General features: G+C 35.1%; 1 protein-coding gene across 4 annotated transcripts in view; it reads left to right on the forward strand.

The window, feature by feature from the left end:
* The window catches only part of LOC114942262 (uncharacterized), a 346,485-nt gene that overhangs the window by 99,577 nt on the left and 221,289 nt on the right, over positions 1–25,619 (forward strand). For all 4 annotated transcript variants that reach the window (XM_085488071.1, XM_085488070.1, XM_085488072.1 and 1 more), the window contains one exon: positions 23,551–23,712. In XM_085488071.1, coding sequence (XP_085344197.1) covers positions 23,551–23,712 — 162 coding nt within the window. The remainder of the gene's footprint in view (positions 1–23,550; positions 23,713–25,619) is intronic.

Raw genomic sequence — 25,619 nt, forward strand, 5'->3', positions numbered from 1 at the left:
TCTGCGTGGACATTCGATACGCCTCAGCATCCCGAGACTCATTAGACCTGCGCTGTTAATTTTCGGATCTTGACGCACTCTAATCCGTGATACACAATATAGTCTGCGCAAGAGAGGATTGTTCCCTCGCAACAGGGATTGTCCGTATATACGACAAGACGCGAATCCATCAAGATGCATATGCACAATGGCGATAACGATCTCTCCCGTTGGAATCGCGCAACAATTAAGACAGCTTCCCTCTCTCGTCGTGTGTAACACATACTTAATTAGACAACCCGATACTCTGGCACAATGCACACGAGCAGATACAACAATACGATCCATCGCAATCGAAGACTAGTGTCATATATAGGACTTGTTGAAATCTCCGATATCGTAGTGAAGTTCGGGATTGAAATTGGAATTTCGTGCAAACGTTAACCGGGTCCAAGTATTCACACCCCAAATCGATGAGCTTTCCCTCGTGTGTTTAGAACTTTGCCGCGGTATCTCTATATCAATGGCTTGCGTTAACAGCATTCTCTCCATCTCTCTCTTCCTCTCTTTCTCTCTCCCCTTTCTTTTTCTCCCTCTCTCCACGTTTGACTCCTGTTTGAATTTCTACACAATTTTGCGGCAAGTATGCAGCGTATTCGTACATAAATGCGGTTCAGGAGGCGTTCCAAGAGAACAAATTCCTCTCTAGTGGACTGAATGTAAAGGATAATAGCTTATTAAATTTTTATTATAAATAGGGATGTTTCTTCTTGTACAGTTCAACTAAACAAATTTGCTCTGGACAATAGTATTAAAACGTCACATATATGTGAAATTGCGAATAAATCAATATTAATAACAGAATTATATATACAATATATATAAATATAAATTTGATTGATGTATGTATACAATTTAATTTATTCTCTGGACGCATTATTCTGTCATCATTCTTCAGACAATTATTTTAAAATTGGAATGTAATGTTATATGTCAGAGTAAGCATTTCTGTTCGTGTATTACTGATATCTTGTCTTGTTCTGATCGTAGACAAGAAATTGACATTATGATCATTTAGTTTTTACCACTTTCTTGTAACAGCCTGAAGAGGACCCAATTCGGGGTCGAAACGTTGCGTCTTTTTCAATAAAAGATTTTTCACCTTAGCCAGTGTTGGTCAATTGATTCCGTTATCTTTATTTCAATTATTTTAAAGTTAATTAATATCCACATTATTATAATTAGCAAGGTTTCCTAATTAATGATCTACGTGACTGGTCAAAGTGAAAAAGTGAGAGAATAAAGATCAAAGTAATAAGACGAAGCCAGCAGTCGCGTTGCAAGATCAGCGAAAAAAGAAAGGTAACGTCGATATATCGGGCGATAAAGTCAGTGCCTTTTACTACTTATGCTTCGCGAAAGCCGATTCACTTTTCCAAGGCACGGCCGCGTAATTGAACGGGGCAAGTATGAAAATCGAGGTTATTAAAACGAATATGGCTTTCCGGGAACTTTTATCGAAGCAATCGCGTGCAGAATGAAACCGCGCGCGTTTAAGAGGCACCTCCTTGCATCCTCTATGCGTAAACTCTCGACTCCCGTCGTTTCTCCACGCACGTTGCTGAGCAAACGTGATATTGCGATGTCGCAAAAGAGGGTGAAGGAGATAGAAGATGGGAGTTTATAGAGGGTAAGAGATAGATATAAGCCTGTTGGCTCTGCGCGAAGACGTAATGGGTTCTGTTTCTATAGTAGCGTGGCTGAGATAATAAGGAGTGATAGTAGGATTATTAAGGGGCGCATCAGCACGCGCCGCCTGCCACGTATCATTTCAGAGGTTAAGATTCCCCCTGAAGATCTCCGCCATTGCTTCCGCGTCTGAGGAATTCCGGGGAAGGTGCGGGATCGTGCGGAAATATTGATAGTAATGTTGCGCGACCTCCGGTATTCCTGCGTAATTGAATGGAACAGTGTTGTATGTACATACGTACCGTTTCTCGCGTACTTTAATAAAATCACAATCGCGATTTACGGCAGCATTCCTGCAATGTTAATAGGCTGTGCATATTAGATTTAGTTTGCTAGAATATCTATCTCGCATTGCTCGGATTATAAGATATTTTTCCAGATATATGATTCGCATTCCAGATACGCATAAGTCTTATTTTTCGATAATATTATAGATGTAGACAGTTTTGGTGCTTAGATGATTTTAAAATTAGCTAGATAAAGATGAGATAAAAATATGTAAATTTATTTTTGATAAGATGAAGATTTTGTTTTAAATATATAAAGATAAAAGATAAAAGATGATGAACTTATAAAGATGAAATTATATATGGCGATTCATCTAAAAAATTTTTTAGATTATATTTTTGAAACTGCTTACGTAAACAAATAATATTATAAATGTAAATTTTAAAAGGGATATAAAAATATACGTATTCATATTTTTATTTATAAATTTTTATCGCTTACTGCTTAAGTTCGGCTATTTAAGTATTTTTATGAGCAATAATTCTAAACCAAAATTATTGAAAAATTATTCCAAATAATTTAATAAAGATAATACTTTTTTTCATTTAAGATTATCAAATAAGAATAAAGATAGAAAAACATAATCTATTTTTTATTTTTAATTAAATAGAATAATTAAACTCAAATTAAATTATGACACTTAAATTAGTTATCAACTTAATTATGAAATTATATTGTAAATATTGCATATAAACTGCGATAAAGTTTAGTTTGGCGCAAAATATGAATCTTTAAATATTAAAGCAGATTGGCGAAATAATACGTATTATGTCGCAGTTACATCACTGTTTAATTAAAATTCTGCGAACACGAGGTATCGCAAAAAATTTGCACATTTTTACGGTAACGTCCTTCATCTGCTTTCATTTCAACAGCAGGACGAAACTGTTCATTTTACTTCTTCTTTACACGCAGAAGAGATATTTCGCGGCTTTATCGTTCATCCCAGTTAGTGAATTCGGTCTTCTATTTTTTCTTCCTAACAGATGTCGACCAAAAGAAACGAACGTGGCGAAAATTTAAATGAGAATCTTCCGATAAAATTATATTCATCGCAAGAATTGTGCAGCAACTCAGTACAATGATATTTCATGTTAAACGTTTTTGGATAAGAGTACAGTTTCATAAAAATACGATAAAGATGCAATATGAAAAATTACGCGTGTATGAAAAATCTTTGTGATCTAATTGCGGAAGCTCTTATAAAAATTTGTTCGGCAGGATACATTTTCTAATAGACCTAATTGCGTTTGAACAAGGTTTCGCGGTTTCTTCGAGGAAACTTCCCATATAAAATTCTGTAAGAGAAATCGGGCGCAAACTTGTCGTAAAAAATGCAGATAGACGTGCTCACGCTCTTTTTGAACGAAACAGAAATATTAAATCTCGCCCGGCGAAAAATGGCGCTTTTCGCAAACGTAAACGCTTTTGCCGTGAATTACGACCGTGGCTTTCAATCCGCGACTAATAAAAGTATTTGTACGTAATTTACATGCACAGTATTAAGAATTTTGCAGCATTGTAAAGAGCAGAAGGAACATCTCGTCTATAAAATTTCGATTGTTATCGCACATCTTCGCAATCTGTTTTATGCATCCTTGCAAATTATATATTTTTGTATTATTGCATTATTATTTTGAATATTTAAAAAGATTCGGGGTTAAATAAACATTTAAATGTAAATGTGTCTGTGTTAGAGGCTTGGATAAAATAAAGTTAACACTTAACACACGTTTGGAAGTTAGACAACCGTAAATGTAGTCGATTTATCAGTTTTATGAGCAGTGTGTATCGAAGTGACTAATGGTGCGATTGGATATATGGCTTAGAAGTGATAAAAGGGTCAGGTCAGGTTCTCGCCATTTATACAATAGTACAGAAAATCATTTACACATGTCGCAAAGTACATTACAAATGTGCGAAGAATATTTCCAGATACTTCGCTTTAGCTGCGACATCGCGAATAAAAAATAAAATTTGTTTTTCATATGACTTGTATACATTATCTCAAGTTATTCATACAGTCTTATGATACTATTAATATGTCAAAAATATTGCAAAAAATTTAATTACAAATTATAACGACATGAGGAAACATGTTTAGCTCAACAGCTCAACAAATATCCTGAGAAATAATTTCTATCTTTTCTCCAATTATTTTTATTAAATATTCCCTAAAAAGATAAAAAAAATAAAACGTGTTACAATATAATTTCGATGCGGATACAGATTTTTCCTTCAGATTGTAGATACAATGGTTACATATGTCAAAAATATTGCAAGAAAATTTAATTACAAATTAAAACGATATGAGGAAACATGTTTAGCTCAACAAATATCCTACGAGATAATATCTATCTTTTCTCCAAAAATTATTTTTGTATTACACGAGCAGGCAAAGTGGCACTTTGTGTGTGTGTTTTCTGTGCGGAAAGCGGTCGATTTCCCACGCCGCTATCTAGCGGCGACGCGGTGAGTGAATAAGCCGCGTTCAAAGCCATTGCCTACGGCTGAGCCGCGTTCAAAGTCATTGCCCACGGCTGAAGCCGTGAACACGGCTAATCCCGCATCGTGCCGCCGCAAGATGGCGACGTGCGATCGGCCACCTCGCGCACAGAAAACGCGCACAAAGCCACTTTGCCTGTACTTGTAATACAAAATAGTATGTGTATCACGTGCGGATTGACAAATGTTCACTCGTGTGGGGTGGTCGTCCATCCGCCGCACTCGTGACCAATTGTCAACTTTCCGCACTTGATACACAATATACTATTATTGAATATTTCCTAAAAAGATAAAAAAGTGAACAATATAATTTAGGTGCGGATACAGATTTTTCCTTCAGATTGTAGATACGATGATTACAACGGCATCCTAAAGAGAATCGAGTTTTCTTCAAGAAACCACTTATGTCTTGAAAACGACACGCATTTAACGTAAAAGGACTCGAGGGATCGTAAACGTAAATGTAACACCTGCGCACACGTAGCCCGCGTCTCTCTCATCGTATACACAATTTAATAATTCATTCCGAAAGAACGGCGCGGCGGCGAGAATGGCGCGTACTCGACTTCTGATAGGCACGCCCGTAGCTAAGGAGTTTTGCAGCTGCACTCAGAGCGGACTTCTCTCACCAGGTAAACAATTGAAACTCTGCGCGACCGTGGATGCGCGAAACGCGCCCCGGGCGCTTCACTCTTTGTTTCCCCCGTGTTTATTTACGATGCTACGGAGTCGACACGTTTTTCCAAAAGCGCCTTGCATTTCCGTTTTACGCCTCCGTAACCATACCTTGTTCTTTATTCCCCTCCGGCCTTTTACCATACGTATTCCATCTGTTGGTCGCTTGCCTTTTGTCACGTTATTTTTCAATGTCCTTTTCTTTGAAATTTCGTTCAACTGTCAAAAGAATTTTGATCACAAGCGCTTTCATTTTGCCATACTTCGTATTTCTTTATGTAGTTGAAATCTCACTCTTGTTGCTTATACAAACTTTATACAACGTAAATGTACAATTGAACGATTTTCAGGATATATATTTTTTTTACCGAGCAATTTCCATAAAAGTATATAGCAGACATTTTGTAGAAACAAAAAAAAATTAAGAAGCGAAATAAATCGTGTGCTAAGCTTTGATGAAAAGTGTCTTCGAGAAGCGGTATAAAGATGGAGAGGAATTAATTGCGACCATTAATTTTAATACTCGACAAAATCTATTTATAGAGTCTTTGAAGAGGTGAAAATGCGTTTCTGAAATTGGTTCGTTTACTACCGTGAGTAACGATCGTTTCTCGTTCCGAGCACTTCTCGCATTTACGGCGATTTAATTCGATGGATTAAGCTTTCTGCAATATACCGGCATAGAGATATACTCTGCAAAGATGTACTCGGGATATTAAATAGAATATTTCTTCAAAAGAGAGTTAAAAAATATATATGTATATATCTACGAAATGATGTTTAATGACAGATACAGTACCCTCCACAAGTTTGGAAACACCTTACATTTTACATTTAAGGTAGTTCTATCGCTACAATATCAACTAAAAGTTTCGCCTCTAATCGATAAGGAAATTCATCGTTTATACAATGTTACCGTAGCAACAATTTTAGTTGAATCTGTACAGTCTGAACCTCTTCACATAGAAACAGCTCATGTATAAATATATATCATCATCGCAATTTCTCTCCATGTTCCGTTTGGAAAAAAATTCATTTCTTTAAAAAGTAATATCTTTGAAACTAAACGGTGGAAAAAATTTATTTTTTTTTTTTTAAATGATCCCACACTCATATTGTATACCCCACTTATACCTCTTCACATAGAAACAGCTCATGTATGAATACACATCATCATCGCAATTTCTCTTCATGTTCCGTTCGGAAAAAAATTCATTTCTTTAAAAAATAATATCTTTGAAACTAAACGGTGGAAAAAATTTATTTTTTTTTTTTAAATAACCCCACACTCATATTGTATACCCAACTGGTTTTTTATTAAAATCGTAAGATCCGTTCTATTGTTATATATTAAAATGTGATAAAAATGCCATCCTTTCACGTGGTGTATAGAAAAAATGCTATTTTTAATTGTAAATAACTGTTAAACTAAACGGTGAATCGACTTCAAAATTTCGTAATCGATAGATATTAACTCCGTCTACAACATATTAAAATTACTAAAAATTCGTAAGAATTGTGAAAAACGATAGAACTACCTTAAACAATTGCATTGCAGCGATCTGTTATAAATAAAAATGTCATTTAAATATATATTACGTTTATTTTACGATTTATTTATACTGTACAAAAAATCTGCACAGATCTATCAAAAGAATCCTCTTAATTTCAGAGAAAAATTGTCTAAAGAAGTATTCTTTAATTAGATATTCGTAACATGCAAGAATATAAACTTAATTTTTTATAATATTTTAAAATAAATAAATAAAAATGTCATTTAAGTGTTTTACGATTTATTCATACAAAAAATCTGCACAGATCGCTGCCATACAATTGTTTAACTGTAAAATATAAGGTGTTTCCAAACTTGTGGGAAACTGTATGTTTCTTGTTCGAAAACGTCACGACTAATTAAATCGAATTTTATTTAATCGATTTTTTTATTGCATTAAAAATAGTTTTATTCTATGGATATAGTCACAAATAAACATTTCTTGGAACTTGCATTATTAAAGAAGCCTTGCGTGCTGTATCTCCAGCTGGAGGAAGCTCCGGGGAACTGGGCTTCTATGAGAATACCGTCGAATTTTTCTCATTGATTCAATGTGGTGCCCGAATCGATTCGAGCGAATCGCATCGGACGGAGAGGCGACCGGTGAATTATTAAAATCGAATTTCTTCGAGTCTCTCTCCCGGATAGGGAAACAGAAAGGGTTCTTCACGATGGGGACGGGGACGCAGACGGCGAGGCAGACGTTAAGGGACAGGAAGAGACGGGGAAGAAAAACGAAATCCATCGCGATATTGGCTGGCAATTGACGCGAACTTTGAAGACGTCGGCCCCCAGTTCGGGTCGGAAGCCGAACCGCATTCTACTTATTGCTCGCCGTTTTCGTTCGCGCCCGAATCATAAGTCCGTGACTCCGCAGTCTGGGAAAGTAATTAAATGACGAAACTGTCGATAAAGTTCACGTCTTACAAAAAATTCGACTGAAAGATTCATTTAAGGAAGAATTCTAAAATACTTTACAATGGTAGGAAAAACGCGTTTAATACACGGAGATAATTTTCTCTTAGAATTTATCTTGAAAATCGTGGGATAATATGGTGTTGGAGGAATTTTATAAGAGTTTTTCTGATTAATATTTACCAAAAAATATTAATAGGTACATAGTAAATTTTATTATATACATAGTAAAATTAATCGAGTATATTTTATATCTTATTGTGTGGTACATATTAATATTTTTATTGTGGTAACTATTAATCAGTAAAACTCTTCCAATACCATATTGTCCCACGATTACCACGATTTTCATGGTAAATTCTAAGAGAAAATTTTCTGTGTATGTATTATATGTATTATAACATATTTAAATATTGCTATCTTAAAAACTATCATATACAATTTATTATACTACTATCTGTAAAAAAATTATAGGCTCTGTATTGTATAATATATAATACAGGGTGTCACATAAGAAATTGCTGAAACTAATCAGTTCATCAAAGTCATTTTTTAATGCATGCAGTTATTGAGAAAACAAAAATTGTGTTGAAAAGAGGAAAATCTCAAGTTTTAATGGACATAAATCAAATGTTTGTATACAAATTTATTTTATTGAAAAAAATAATTAAAAATGTGCTAATGTATATAATCACCTAATATATATATGTTACCAAGTTTTTATAAAAGTAATCTTTTTGAAAAAAGCCTGAATCTTTTTTTTTTTTTAAATTTATTTCGCGCCAATTCCTTTTGTTCGGCTAGCGTCTTATAAAAAATTTAAGCTTTTTTAAAAAGACTGAATTTATATAGAATCTCTGTGATATACAGGGTGTCCGGTAACTAACGGACCAATGATTAAGGGCGGATTCTCTGGCCAATTTGGAGACGATTTTTCCTTAGCAAAAATGTTGAGAAGTCAATAATTTTCGAGTTATAAGCGATTGAAAAAAATGGGTTTTTTGAAAACTAAACGTTTCGGAGTTAAAAGTCTAACATAATTACATTCTTCAGTTAATTTCAGGTAAAGTTTACTATAATAAAATTTTAATTTGAGGCTTAGTTATAAAGATACATAATGACAAATATTGGAAAGTTGTAAAAAATGATGACCTTTTTCGACATTTTCGCTGAGGAAAAATCGTTCCCAAATTGACCAAAGAATCCATTTGTGATCGTTGGTCCGTTAGTTACCGGACACCCTGTATATACATACCGAAATTATATATATCAGATATATCATTTACTCGATTAATGTTAAAACTACGCCTGTCAGCACGAACTTGAATTTAATACATCGGGATAGCATCCCCAGTAGAGTTGGACTGATTAAAGCTCTGAGTACCATGTATTTACGTCTTCTCCGAGTCACGAATGGTGGTCCTTGCGGGCATGCAATATCGACTTCAGTTGGTCCCACATCGATCAAAGTCACACATGCCCGGATACGTACCTCGTAACTACTGTCCGTATATACGTTTCCTTTCATCTAGAATTTCATCGAACACAAACGAAGACTAATCATCGCCCTTCGAAGTGCAGTAATATAACGTCAATCGTTTTATTATGCGTCTTCGACGTGCGGAGCTTACATAATTATTATTGAAAACAAAATATATCGAGCAGAATGATTTCGATTCATTATATTGGAAATTCATCGTGATTGGAAATTTGAATTCCGCTCGAACTGTGCTTACGCGATTTCACCAATGCAAATACGAAGAATGTTCCAAGAGTCGTCGGCAAGAGTCGGGATATGTCTACAGTTCGTTTCAAGGATATCTGGTATGCGCCGTAGGCAGCAGGCATAATGTAGGTTCGGTCCGCACATAATAGTAATAGTTGGCTCCGATCCCGAAAGCCCATCCCAACTTCGATCGCACTATTCTCTCTCTCTCTCGCTCTCTGCACCCTCTTATCCACCCATTCACATCCTGTCGCTGCATGTGCATCCAGTGACACGAGGACGTGAGGACTGCGCCTCGTTCTCTAACGAGCGGAATCCAAGACTATCGATCTAGTAACGCCGTGCAGAGAGTTCGACTCTCGACAGCGCAGAAAGCGAATCCCTCGAATCCCCTGTGTGGGAACGCTTCACTTACTTCGTTCGATGTTGGTTTCGACCACCGGGAGCGATCAGAAGTTCTCTTGGAAATATTTGGATATAACTAATACCGGCTCGCGATTAGCTTTCCCGTTTGAAATTAGATCCGACGACACAGAGAGGCAATCTGTGTTTCGGAAAATTTACATTTAAATCAAATTAACGTTCCAGCTGAAAATGAGCCGTGCCACATGCAGAAATCTTGAAATTTTCTTCTCTTTTTTTCGTCTTCGCAATATAATAATTGTACGCGCGTGAATTAATGTTACTTTTCGGTGAAACATTTACTACGAAAATTGAGAGTTGTCGCGTCGATTAAAAGTGCCGAGAGATCGTAGGAAGTCATCTCCTTTAACTCTTCCCTGAGAGATACTTTGCAAAACGCGCTTTCACGTTGCACAAATAACGCTCTTGAATCTGAAAATGGGAAACATTTGCGTAGCATGAGTTAAAATGCCGGTAAAAGCGATGCGACGTAATGGAAATTGCTGCTTGAGAATAAAATAGCGCAAACAACTTTGCGCTTTACGAAAGTTTTTTCAACCACGTTATCTCCTGTCCCCGCAATATTGCGTGTTGCGTTTTGCTAGTTGACACGACGATCGTATTTACAAATGAGTTTTTATCTTTTGCACATTTAATGAACACACTGATAGAGATCAAATCGCTAGTAATGATCTTTGCATTAATTTCAATGCTTAGTTTCTTGCAATGAAATAATTGCCATGTGCAATATTTATTTATTTTTTTTTTCAAAAACTATTTGAAACAAGGTAAGACGGTTAATTGCCAGTCAAGATAAAACCAGGTTAATGTATATAAATGACCAACGGATGACACAATTTATTTTGACAGCAATGTTTCGACCTTAACCTAAATTGGGTCTTCTTCTTTTTGTTATATGAACTTTTTATTGTTAAAAATTGATTATCACTGTATATAAAAATTTAATGTAATAATTATAAATTTGTAGCTTGAAAAGGACTCAATTTAGGGTCAAAACATTGCTGTCAAAATAAATTGTGTCATTCTTGATCAGTTTGTTCATTCATACATTAACCTATATTTGAAACGTTTACAGATTTAATAGATAAAATATAGCGACTATTTATAGTCAATATCTCTAATTGTTTCGATGTATTTTATTTATTAGTAACTGAAAGTCATTTGGCTTTATACATAAATAATTATTATATGCATTTAATATGTATATAAATTCATTATATAATCTATCTAATAATTATATCCTCTAACATCGACGCTGATGAATCATTTCTCCGAAATTGTTTTTCAAAGCTCCTCCTTGAAGGATCACACAAAGAAAATTGAAAAAAAGTCAAATTCGCTCGCTTCTACATTGAGAAATTCAGGAGTTCGGTTCTACACTGATAACTGACCTCCACAATTCCAGGTTAGCGATTCATATTCGTAGACATGTGCTCGCGCGCAGACGGTTGAAATACGATGCGCATTGTTGCACGAACGACCTCCAGTTTGCAGCCCTTCTGCCGGTACATTCTCCACCCCCTGAGGGTATAGTCCAGAGTTTTTGCCCCGGTGCATTAGGAACGCGATATTTCAAGCTCCGAATCCAACATTGGCCACTACCCCGCCCCGGTTTCACACACTCATACACGGACCTTCTCACACATACGCGCGCACGGTAACATCCCTTTTCCCTAACCCCCGTAAAACCACCGCAGGCGGTGGTTCTGCGTCTGGTTGGCTCTGGTTTAAAAACAATCGCTATAACCACGATTCCCAGGCGATTTCACCAACGGAACGACGTTGAACGCTGACCCGCAGAGCCAAGAGAACTTCTCGCCGACTTGAGTTGGCCCAAGCAACCCAGTGGGAGAAGATTTCGCGTTTAATGGCGTTTCGCAGCACGGAGACCGAGCAGCTCGTCGTTCTGGTTGTCGCGGTTGCTACATCGGGAAAAGAGCGCGTGCTCTCGGCGGAATTCGTCGTGTTCCTAACGCTACCGTTCGTAGTTTCTTCCCTTAAGGCGACACTTACGCCCGCTGATTGATGGCCTTTAGATTTTTGAATGTTAAAGAAAATGTCAATATTTCTTTGGGATAATACATTGTTATAACTTTTCATGCCCGTAAAAAGAGAATCTTTATAGACAGGAAAGTAAGAGTCTCTGACGGCGAATTACATTTCACATTTATTGTGTTATATAGTTTTGTAATGTCATTTCTTACCGTGTAAAATTAATTTCAACCACCTGTGGCTCATAATAATTACTGTATAAAATATATTATTTTTATGTTTTTACTCTATCGTACATTGGGCGTATATAATAATATTATTTTTAAGAGAGATTGATTGAAAATACACGGAGAGAGAATTTTCTCTTAAAATTTATCCTGAAAATCATGATGATCGTGAAACAATATATGGTATTGGATGAATTTTATAAGAATTTCTTTGATTAATAATTACAATAAAAATATTAATATGTACATACATAGTAAAATTTATCGAACATATTTTATTCTGGTAAATATTAATCAGAGAAAAACTCTTCCATTACCATATGGTTCCACAATTACTATGATTTTTCAGAATAAATTTTAAGAGAAAATTATCTCTGTGTATATAACATTTTTATTTTTTTTTGAACGCAATATTTCCTTATATCTTGATTCTAAGAAAATCGTATTAAATGATTTTATGTTAAGAAGATGCTTTATTTAAAAAATATACGTACCTAATTCTTTCCAATCGCTAGTCAATAAATAGGAACAGTTAAATAATCGACCAAACTAGCAAAAAATCAATTTATTAATTTTTACGCCATTTTGATCATGTGGTTGTGATCCTCTTCTCAAGAGAACAGCACTAAAAATTATTTAAAAATAAAAATATAATGACTACTCAAAGAAACGCATATAATAATGTCCGAGTGCAGAACTAATAATAATACAATGATATGCTTTATTTAAATACAGTGATAATAACTAATATAGTGATATGCTTTATTTTCTTACTTTTTTATTCCCTTAATATCTTATGAAAATAATATTAACATTTTTTTATTATCAATTTTCGATGAAAATTATATTCGCAAATTTTGTGCAATATCAAAAGATTATTATAACGTACGAATTTTATTTCGGGACCTTATTTCATCACGTAAACAAGATTGCATGCTCTCTCACGCCATTTTGATCATGTGGTTGTGATCCTTCTCAAGAGAACAGCACTAAAAATTATTTAAAAATAAAAATATAATGACTACTCAAAGAAACGCATATAATAATGTCCAAGTGCAGAACTAATAATAATACAATGATATGCTTTATTTAAATATAGTGATAATAACTAATATAGTGATATGCTTTATTTTTTTACTTTTTTATTCCCTTAATATCTTATGAAAATAATATTAACATTTTTTTATTATCAATTTTCAATGAAAATTATATTCGCAAATTTTGTGCAATATCAAAAGATTATTATAACGCACGAATTTTATTTCGGGACCTTATTTCATCACGTAAACAAGATTGCATGCTCTCTCACGCGTTACCATGTTTACACAAATATACTATGAATCTCGGCTTAATCGCCGGTTACATATATACATTCTATAGAGACGATAACAATAACCGAGGCAACTGAGCTCGTCGTCCTCAACGACGACAAACTGGCGCGATCTTCCGCTTTAACTCGCGCTCGTCCACCGCACGAAGAGCCGTGTCGCACGATAGGAAACTGCCGATGTCCGGGTTAACGTTTACGGGCGAATTTATGGACGGGGCTACATCGCATCGACGGGTCGGTCCTTCGTTCCGGCACTAAAGCCGCATTCGTATTTACAACCGACGCCGAGTACACTAGCGAAACAAACAATGTTTCCCTCAAAACGCTTAATACCGTGACTAAGCAGCGGAAATTCCACCGATACCTCGCTGTCATGATATATATATATATATATATATATTTTTTTTTTTGTTCCTTTCGTCCACCCACACGCGCGTTTTCGATCGCGTAGCTAAAAGCCCGACGAAAAACTATAACGTGGTATTGCAAGCTCGATGTAGGATTATCGCCGTACTTATGTAGAGCCATATCACTCGAGCACGTCCGATGCGTTTGCGTGTTTCGAAACTTGTTGAAAATGCACAAGTTAGCGATGCGGAAATGACGAGTTTTTAAAGTGCAAAAGAGAGAGAGAGAGAGAGAGAGAGAGAGAGAGAGAGTTATCTGTTCTCTCTGTACACAAGAGGATAACGTAGCGTCTTGCACCGATTTAATTTCTGCTTAGTCGGTTCTTTATTATTGTGTTTCGCGCAAGTACGGCATCGTAGTTTCATATTTTTATCTTTCGCCACCCGTATACAGGCAGTAATATTCGCAAGAGAAGATACATCTGTTACTGTGCTCTTTTCTTCAAAAGGAAAACTAGACTGTAAAAATATGAAGTTTCGCGTTTTTTTTTTTTTTTTTTTATTTGCGTTACGCGAATTGAGCTGCTCGGAGACAGCATAAATAAATTGAAATAGCCTGAGGCGGATGAATTTGTCAACAAACTCGTTGTCTGGTGAATGGTAAAGTTGAATGAAAACTTCTCGCGGGGCGTAACTTGGAATTAAACGAACCGCGCTTGCGGTATGCAACAAGCCTCGGATTAACCCGGCCTCAGACCATCAAAGTTCTATCGTTTTTGCATATCGGATTCATGCAAATATACGCGATGCGCCAAAATCTTTTACATCTTTCGAAACACGATCACGGTTAATATGCAAGACGTTTTTAAATCTATCATCCATCTATATATTTCTTTCACATTCTCGAGTCATCTATATTTATTATTAAAAATATCCGTCTCTTTCTCTACAGCACGAAATATTGACGGAATATTGCAAAAATATTGTTTTACAATATTAAAATATTGCATGCAATATTTTTGAAAACTTGCCACAATAATATAGATATATGCCCGCTCCCAAACTATATTGTACAATATTTCTGCAATGATGCTGATTTATTTCTGCAAACGTGAATATAATATTTATAAAATATTGCGGAATATTTCTTATTTTTTTTATTTTCTTTATTTAATCAGACATTTATTTGTCTGATTTCTGACCAATCAATTTAATATTTGAGTTCCCTGTATTGGGATTGTATCACAAAAAATTAAATTGATAAAAGTTGTTGATTGTAATAGCTACTTTTTGCATGCTTTATATAATTCTCGTGACTAAAATTTAATGCGAGTTAGATAGCTCAGCTTGCGGCGCATAGTGATAAATGAAAGAATTATGCGATTGCAGTATAGCAGTAATATTTTACAATGTCTCCAATAGAATAATAACTTATAATATTTGCACAATATTGCTGCCATATTTGTAACATGTCGCAAAATGTAACATTGAAATATTTATGCAATATTTTAGCAATATTTTGTGCTGTAGGGGTTTACATACATATGCATTTACATTTTTACGATTAAAAATAACGAATCTTGTCGATGGTGCCAATACACGTTAAACTCGTATAAAGGGATGTTCCGGAATGAATGCGCGCGGATCTTTGGATTGTAAGTGGCACGCCCGAATTGAAATCGGCTTTACGTTTCTACGGATGTTCGGCATTAAGCCAAAGCCGATTATGATAACTCGCCTATCCGCAATAATTAGAATGGGTTGACTATTCGCGCCGAAGGAGTAATCAACCTGTTCCTCGTGCTAATTGCTCGGTAACCTTAGTTGACCACAGACGATTAATGAGCACTCGTAAATCATTAACGTTAAGAGCTGAAATGATACGATGGCAAAATCCGATTCTAATTCTTGATACAATGTATAGAAATCATAAGTAATTAATACAAATAAGTGCTATGATATATTATGAAAGAATATGATTTCTCTTAAAACCTTTTTTCTACCTAATAAAATATAATAAAATACAATAGAATAATGGAACTTAAAAAAAATATTTAAATATTAAATATTTAATAAATATTATAAATTAATAATTAATAAAATATTTTCATTAATCGTTACAAAAAAAAATTCTCTCTAATAGAGAGTATTCTATAATGTGCTTATAAGCTTATATTATAATATTATAATTAATATTATATTATAATATTGTCCGATTAGTCTATTAACTATTATTAATTGCTGAAGCCAGATGTAGAACAAAAATTTGATGCTAATATTCTAAAAATCGACGTTAAGTATTTCTTTATTATTATTATATATAGTGTTTAGATTATTTTCAAACTGTGATACATCTTCGATTCAGAAATTTGATGTTTTATATGACTGTGGATTTTTTTTTATATCACATAAGCTATCCTCTTTACTTTATATTAACGTCAATATAATAATGCCGTAAATAAATCAATACCACTTTACTCAATTCATTCTCTAACTTGGGCAATATTATTCGTGCTTGATAAAAATTTTACGATTGTCAAACTAAAAAATGATTTCCGATACAACCGGGGTAAACAAGGACGCATATGCATACCTCTATTTGTATACGTATTATACATATTTATAGGAGACAAAGCGATGTAAGCGCGGGAATGGCAAGTGCAAAGCCAATTAAAGTGCAAATGCATGGAGATGCGGGTGGAATGCCAAATAGCATACTGACCGAGAAACTATAAAATCGAAACTCAAATTAACATTCGTCATCAATGTGCTGAATTTGTCAAAAGATAAATAATAAATAGATAATGACAAATATGTTTAATAAAATAAATAATGAAATTAATAAGATAAATAGAGAAGATATTATACGCAGATAATTTAAGCAAATTTACAAATCCCTGTGGGAACATAAATGGGTTGGAATAGAAATTTGAATAAGAGAATATATGTAACTGAAATTAGGCGCGATAATTAAACGCGAATCTGTAAATGAAATTTGCGTTTTGCGAAACAGCAGCTGTGCTTAATTATTTGTATAACTATATCAAGATATTTTCAGAATATTACACATTCGAAAGAATTCTAAACTCTTAATTTAACATGAATTTCAAGGAATTTTTTTAAGTGAATTAAATCGCGCTGCAAAGAATACGAATTAACGTGCTTGTACACATGTACATACATAAATACGCCCTACGATTTTTGATGCGATGGGAGTAATGTTTATTAAAAAATGAAGGAGCGCGTGTACGGATGGGTGAAAAGAACAGGATGGTTTCGGAATTATTCAACAACGACCTGGCATAGCCGGTTTCAGCCAGATATTAAGGTTAATAAATGAAACATAACAGGATTTCCACACGCCAGTTACACACGAAAGTTGCAGCGTGGCTGGCACGCTTCTGCCTTTGCCAGGGAAGCTCGAATGTTTTCCACTCATAGCAGAATCGATCAACGCAAAGTCGTTTCGTATGAGACTACTGGAAGCCCGCATTATTGGAAATCAGCTTACCACATAACATCGACTGCGAAATAACAAATTACATGGCACTCGCTATTGTCGATTCAATATCGAGCGCGAGAGAAGCATCTGATCCGGCTAAACTGCAAAATGCTCAAAGATATACACCCGGCGCATCAGCAATAAATTCCAATCTACTATCCGAGATAATAATTTACGATTCTGATTTATTGTCATGTATTAATCCTTTTACATTTCCAGTATCTCGCCTGAACATATCTCTTTTGTGTTCGTAATATGAGAATATATATATTTTTTTATATGTCATTAGTACTTTTGCTAGATTATATGTATATGTTTTATTATAATTTAAATAATTTTACAGCAACACCTGTGATACTTAAGTGAGAGAGACGGTTAACGAAATAAATGTAAAATAAGCTCATGAAATATTCAAACATATTGATCTTAATATAAATATTGAATGTTAAGGGATTAAATAAAATTCTATCAAGTTTACGAGAACAATTTTAATTATGATCATTTTTGATACCTTTTAAAACGATCGATCCAAAGCTAAATATGAAGTAGATATGGTAAATATCAAGTTCTCGTAAATCGGGATATGCAATAAATCTGGATATAATACTAAAGCTCGTTTTCTCGTCTTAAGTCGAGCGAAGTAGAATCGTGCTGTGAACGTGACCAAAGAGAAAAATACGATAGCCCATTCCTCTAAAGCTCGAAACTATAGTATAGGATTACGGTTATACTGTGCTCTCGAGGAAATCTGCTCGATATCGCAGAATAACGAGTGCGCAGCCATTACCAGTGTTAAATTTTTCGCAATTGTTGACATTCTAATGCATTATTGCAAAATATTGTTATAAGAAATTTATGACAGATAAAACCACGCCAATATTAAACTTTTCACGAAATGGTATAGCGCGATATACCTTTAAAAATATCTTACAAATATAATAGAATTTAAACCGATGATTAAATATAAATTCGATATCACATGCGGAATACAGTTTTAGAATATTCTATATTATTCAAATAAAACTCGATTAGGGTAAATTTACGGATTAAATGCGGAATGAAATAATCTCGCGTGAATATAGCATCAAGTTAAATTTACGCTTCAAGTCGTTGACTCGCGAATTATATACATGGTGTAACTAAACAAACGAATACAAAGCACACCATCAGGTGCAGGACAACAAATTAAATCGAAAAGTCCTGAGCCATTTTTTAATTTGAGTTTTATTTTTGACGCTATAAATTGTTAAAGTTTGCCAATCAGCGCGTGACTACAACGGTAAACAACGTAGACGCCGCCTTACAATTAGTAGGCGTACTAAGGCCTACTAGGTGGGGACCGACGAGATTCGAGAAGACACCGCCTACTAAGGCGGCGCCTATGCTGTTTTCCGTATATAGCTACGCGCTATTTGGCAAACTTTAACAATTTATAGCGTTAAAAATAAAATTCAGATTAAAAAATAGCTCAGGACTTTTCGATTTAATTTCTTGTCCTGAACCTGATGGTATGCTTTGTATTCGTTCGTTTAGTTTCACCCAGTATAGTAATCACTGATTTCGCACAGAAGTCCTGCAGATTCTGCCATGTGATTACGATAACGAATGGTCTTTGAGAGACTACCCCGTTGACTATTACTGCTCTGTCTATTACTATGGTAGCACCGTCGGTCTTCACTTACCGTGGAGCAGATGTGCGAAAGGGCCTCTCGGACCCGACGATGAGCGCATTTAAACGAAAATTATTAGATACTTACGAGACGATCGACCCTGCATACGGTAAACTGCGGGGACGACCATATTACGCCGGTTCGCGTGTCGGGTCTACGTCGGAGGATAGCCCGATCGGATCGCTGAAATCGAGCGGCGTCGACTTCATTAGAATTTAACGCTGTGCAAAGTGAGCGCTAAGTGGATCTCTTCGTTCAACTGCCGTCCTTTGCACCTGCAACCACGATTTTCCGTGGGTTACCTAACTGCGACTGTATTCGTGATAGTTCACATTTCTAGCATACGATCTCAAATACATCAGACCCTTCTTTTGTGCTCAGAGATCAATTTTTTTCTAATGAAAAAAAAAAAAACACGTAGATTAAAAGAAAGGTTAAAAAAAGGTCTAAATATGTATAATTGTTTTTCTACAGATATATGCGTTTAGAAATTTTTTTCATAATAAATGTGTTAAGACATATGTTACATTAAGCCACAATAAATATAGTATATAATACAAATATTTGTACTGAAAGCAAGGTAATCGCTGTATATTGCAATATTCACATTGCTTAACGATTGATTTACTTTATTAATCAATGTACATTCCAAGTGTATTTAATATTCCAAGTTTATGAGAAACACTAATGTGTATCTAATGAGCATCATGAACGGATGATATCAAATCGTTTATTATTGATTACACAGCCTGCTAATCGAAACTGCATCAGCTACAAGATAACTGCACCGTCTGCATAATATATGATTTACACATTATTATCTGTATAATCTGAAGCGAATATAAATTTAATTTGAAATAAATCTCGCTTTATTCACGTATATTTTCCCGCTAAATTAAAGTTTGTAGAATTTATAGAAAGAAAATATTCTTATTTTCTATTTATGTAGGATATAATTTTCGTACTGTAGAAAATTTTTATAATTTATAGTTCTATAAATTTCTCTCTATAATTTATAGACAATTTTTATGATTTACAGTTCAATGAAGAACGTGTGATAGATTTATATACCGATAAAAAAAATATATATATGTGTATATAAATTGGTATTTAACCAATATAAATATTATACCGAGCTATATAAAAAAGGTCGCTTACGACCTTTAAAATGATGATTGCTTTTTACCTTGCATAAATCAAAAGCTCCATAAAATAATATCGAAATGAAAGTAATTATCCAGTGGCTATTCGTAATAATAACCATTTAATAGCCGCGTCAGTCTTTGAATAATCAAACAGAAGGGGAAGCTTTCATGAGTGAATCTTACGGCAACAGTAGAATCCCAGAGGGTCTGGCGAGAGGAAAACGGAGCACCACAAAGCCGTTCGCGTGGAGTACGTCTTTGTTTACCCCAAACTATCCTCCCTCACTCGGGTTTTCGTCTTTTCTCCGGTCTCCCTCGCTCACTTTCGGCTCCACCTACGAACTTCTTCTGTCCTCGCTCTTCCTTCCCTCAATCAAGTATTGCCAATTCTTATCCCCTCGGATCGCCGCGCAAGTCTTGGCAAGATTCCCTTTATCCTGGCCACATAGCGCTCGTTCCTGTTTAAACAAACCCAGGTCGTAATCGAGACTAGATCGATGGATTAAGAATTCAATTGCGATTCTCTCTTTCCCACCTATCGTTCAACACCTTCGCGATCTACGCACCGTAAAATCCCTTGAAATGTAGCCCTTAACAGGGCCGCCGGCTGGTTATCCGTGTTCTACAAGAATCGCGCGCGAGGGATGAACGTTTTTCCGAAAAACATTTCCACCATTGCGGCACCGACGCTCACGGCGGGATACCTATAGTCGTGGAGGCGAGAGCAGCAGCAGCAGTAGCGGCGGCAATAAAGTTTGCTTTATTTTTACTATCCCTCCGGCCAAGTACCGCCCCGTATTTCCTCTGGATATTGACATATCGGGGGTGCCAGGGTTTCTCCTCTTAACGCCCTTTTTACACTGGCACGGAATTTATGTCTTCTTCCCATCCCGCTCTTTTCCCCCAGCGCTTTCCTCATCACCCCGTCTTTTTCGCTTCTCCATCTCTCGCCCCAGTTCTATTCTCCTCCATCTTCGGTCGTTATTTGGCGGCGCTCCCTTTTCATCACCCACGCACCACCTAATTCTCGTTCTCTTCCTATCTCGGATTCTTAGACAATCAATCACGCATAACATATCTCCGCGTTCGCAAAACCAACCGGAAATCTCTATTAGAGAGCAAATTGCCGTGGTCTTTTTTTTCCCCGATCTTTCGATTCTACCGTAGAATGACGGAGAATGACACGATCGTAATTGACAACGATTTCTTCGTCGAGCGTTTTCGTGACGGCTGAAGAATGCCATTTGGTTGTGAAATCGTGGATTAGGAATCCCGAGAAACGAATGGCACTGAATTTTCTACGCAACAATCTCAAATCGTGGAGAGGAGTAGAAAAATATGTAATCTCGGGCGTGACATAAGAAACCCGTGACGCATATCCGCTTGTCTACTTGAAAATCGGATTACCGTCCTTTACCTTGATACACAATTTTGACATGTGTGCTCAAAGTCTTATTTTTATTTCGTGTTTGTTAACGGAACGAAAAATAAAAAATTTGGCGAATATATTATTCAAAATTTGTATAGTTAAAATAATAAATAATAGAAAAATAATACAAAATCAACTAATCTGTATCAGTGTTCAAGCTCGTACACTGTAAAAAAAATATGTAAAATTACATAAATAATAAATATAAAATTACATAATAAATAATGAAAAGGTAAACATTTCTATTATTTATCGTATAATTTTACACTTATTATTTATGTAATTTTACATATTTTTTTACAGTGTATGTAAACAAACACAATGATAACTTACTAAATATATTTATTGCTCGTTTCACATGGCCTTGTAATATTAAGTAAGTTATTATTGTAAAATAATAAATTTTTAAATTAAAAGGTTCCAGGTCTTAACTATTAAAAAATTTAAATTTTATTCAAATTTATATTACAAACATTTTATTTCGCAATACTATATTAAAAATGCAAAGCAAAAGTTAATTACGCGACGCACTCGATGACATCTATTCAATCTCGAAGAAAGATGTTAAAGATCTTAACCAGGGTTGTAAGGTCAACTAGCACGACATGACATTTACCAACTTTTTACACAATCGGGCGAAAAACTTTCTCCTCTTGCTCTCTCTCTCTCTCTCTCTCTCTCTCTCTCTCTCTCTCTCTCTCTCTCTCTCTCTCTCTCTCTCTCTCTCTCTCTGCGCCACAGTTTGATGGGGAAAAAGAGGAAGGGACTTTTAAACTATATTAATAACCGCATTTTTGTCGGTTCATCGGACACATTTGAAAAACGTGAAGGCGCGGTGGACGCAATCCGGTTAGCGAAAAAACAATGAAGGGTTTGTATGTCGCCTTTCACCCTCTTTCTCTCTTTGTCTCCTGTTTCTCATTGCGTTTCTATTTATTGGTACCGGAAAACGTACAGAAGCACATAGGGAGAAAAAGAGCCATGTGGGAATGCAGGAGGGAACGGGAGAAACGTAAAAGAGCTGCGGACACAACGGCGAAAAATGTAATATCGTGCCGGGAATGTCAAGCCGAATGCAGATCGAGTGGACGTTGAAAATCGTTCGACAAAGCCCGCGAACCGTTTAGCCAGAATAGAGAGTCTTCCAATGTGTAGCTTCGATATATTGTTGAAAGCACGCGGCCGTGCCTCGTTACGAGCTTTCGGCGGAGAATATATATCGCGGCTGCTGGACCGCAGTCAATTATAGGTAAACTTTATTTGACATCGATAGATGTATAATTACGTCGGAGAGTTAAACGATTCGTTGATGCGATATATTCGGATACCCTTCTATTTACGTATATCGATATATGTATAACGTCAACGCGGCACCATGCGTGACATTTCTAGAGTCAATAAAGAGCCCGCGTGCGGCTTTATAATCCCGATACAATAGAAGTACTGGAGATATATTATTGACGCATACACCTTTGTGTAACGATATTTGTAATGTCAATTAAAAGATGTGAATTGGATCTAAAAGAGTGTAATTTCATTGATAATTTAAAAATAATAAAACAATGCGTAATAATATTAACGGAAAATTTACTGAAAATCGTCGATAATTAAAATTCTTTGCGCACAAAATGGAAAATTGAGATGATTAATAATTCATTTTAAAAATTGATATGATAATGTTATAAATATCTAAAATCGTCAGAGTTATTGGCAAGAGTAATTTATATTTTCTTTTAATCTGCTTTGTAAAGATTCTAATTTAACCAAAAACTTTTAATAGAAGTATTATGTTAAAATCTTGCACAATATCTAATTTTATAAAATTTTATTAAAGTTATTTTCTTTTTTATTTTGGTGCGCGCATTCTTTGACTTATTATATTGGTATCTGATTTATCCTTATTATAGATATATAAAAATTGAAATTGTTTTATTATTTTTAGATATTATTAGCAATACTGCTATCTTTTGTAAATTTAATATAACTTGACTAATCGACAAACGCATTGTGCTTTGACGCAAAATTTGCGAGGCAAATATCGACTAAAATGTCTTGACGAGTCTGACTGTTTCGTGAAACGGCGTATTCTGTTTCAGGTCAAGTTGATCTCTGGACACAAAGCACCAGCGGCTGCGCCTGCAGCTTCAATTCGTCCAGCAACGATTGCGCTTGTTGTGTGCCGTCAGGCGGTTGCAGCTGCGGTGCAGCTTCGCCAGATAGATGCGCTCAGTGCGGCCTGGAGCGGCATTGCGCGAATAGTAAGTAACCTATAAAATATACATATAATATACAAACCTGATGTCCTGGAAATATATTTCCGAACGAATATCTAAAACGATTTTTCCTCAACGAAAAAGTCGAGACATCAATAATTTTTGAGATGTTTTTGAAAATAAGGAATTTTTCGCAAACTAAGCCTTGTGGAAATAAAATAGACAAAATCACTTCTTTCTTTTATTAATTTTATGTAGAGTTTACTTTAATAGAATTTTAATTCAAGATTTAATTACGAAGATACATGATGGCAAAAATTGGACACATGCAAGAAATGATGGCCTCTCTCGACATTTTCGTTGAGGAAAAATCGTCTCCAAATGATCCCAGAAATCTGCCATTAACAAGTCATTCGCGAGTTTTGGGTCCATTCTATTGTATATATATATACCTATTATATTTTCTCAAAATTATATAATATAATTAATTGCAAACATTGCGTGTTTTATTTTAAATGCAGATCTCCTCCTTTAAAGGCACATTAATTATTCTTGACTTATACAATTTACTAATTAAAGCAAACGACGTAATTATATTATACGTTTGAATGAAAGAAATATTAAATGAAATCTTTATTCGCCGCTTTCTTTGCGCGATCGACTAACTAACATTTTTGCTCTTTCGGTCTTACGGGAAATACAATCATCGTGTCGAAAAGACACGGGGGATCTCTTTGAGTCGACGCAGACTAGAAACAAGATTCGCGCCATTAAGCCACTTGCCTCGCGCCTCTTCTCATTTACAGTCACCCGTGTTGCGCGAACAAGTGGAAATTAAAGCGCGCGCGCGAGGGAGTTTCCCTTTGGAAACAGTTCGTGGGATGAAGAAAATGGGTAGGAAGTGCGATTCAAAGGGCAAATGGAGAAAAGAAGGAGAATGAGCGTTTATAAGAGGATGAATCGCAATTTTACTCAAAAGACACCGAGATTTCCGAGAAAGAGAAGAAGTCTCGATCGCGAATGTTGCTTCTTTTCCGCGAAGGAATAAATCGTATCGGGCAAATTACTCTTGTGTATATGCCGAGCTTTCTTTCTTCCAACTAATCACTCTTGACGAAGTTCTTATGCTCCATTCATCCAACCTTTCTTTGCGCTAATTACTGGAGGCGATATTGCCTTCGTGTTCCATCCATCAAATCCTTCTCTCCTCTCGGATTTCTTGCAGCCGTAGCTTCGTAGGAAATATATATGAGACCGTGTAGATATACTATCCTTACTGTGTACACGGCTAGAAGAGTTTATAAATTATTTTCTCGTGCAAGTTTATACATGGGATTATTTAAAATGCAAATGAAAAATAGGTAGCGAGACTATATAAAAATTCATATCTTAGCAGCAATATGTATATATTTTTTTAAGATCAATCAAAATTAATATTGGACGCTAGCGGTGAAAATAAACTTGGCAAAATTGATTTCGACGTAACTAGCAATTTTATTCAATACTTTCACGACGTTTCGATCATTTGGTTGTGGTCCTTATCAAATGAGAATTCTATAACACAATATTACACAACAGTTTTTAACAATGTTGAAACATACAAGAACATATTTAAATGTTAAGTTATGACCACAAATTAATATGATTTATAATTTAGTAGACCATGCAATTTTACTTTCAAACAAACAATTTCACAATACGAATATTGAGATTGTAAAGAACATTTTAATTAATAATTGCTTTCCGTATTATTAATAAATATGTAAATAAAAGAATTAATGTACTAAATAATAATAGGAATGTTAACCGTCACAATGCGGATAATAACGATAGTTTGAATAATGATTTGGATAATAACGATAATGTGAATTCGACTCAAGATAAGAATTATGTGATTCCATTTTCATATGTTAAAGACGTTAGCGACAATATTAAAAAGTCACTTAAAAATG

The sequence above is a fragment of the Nylanderia fulva genome, unplaced genomic scaffold (assembly GCF_048542155.1).
Source record: "Nylanderia fulva isolate GAGA-0341 unplaced genomic scaffold, ASM4854215v1 Scaffold62, whole genome shotgun sequence".
NCBI lineage: Eukaryota > Metazoa > Arthropoda > Insecta > Hymenoptera > Formicidae > Nylanderia > Nylanderia fulva.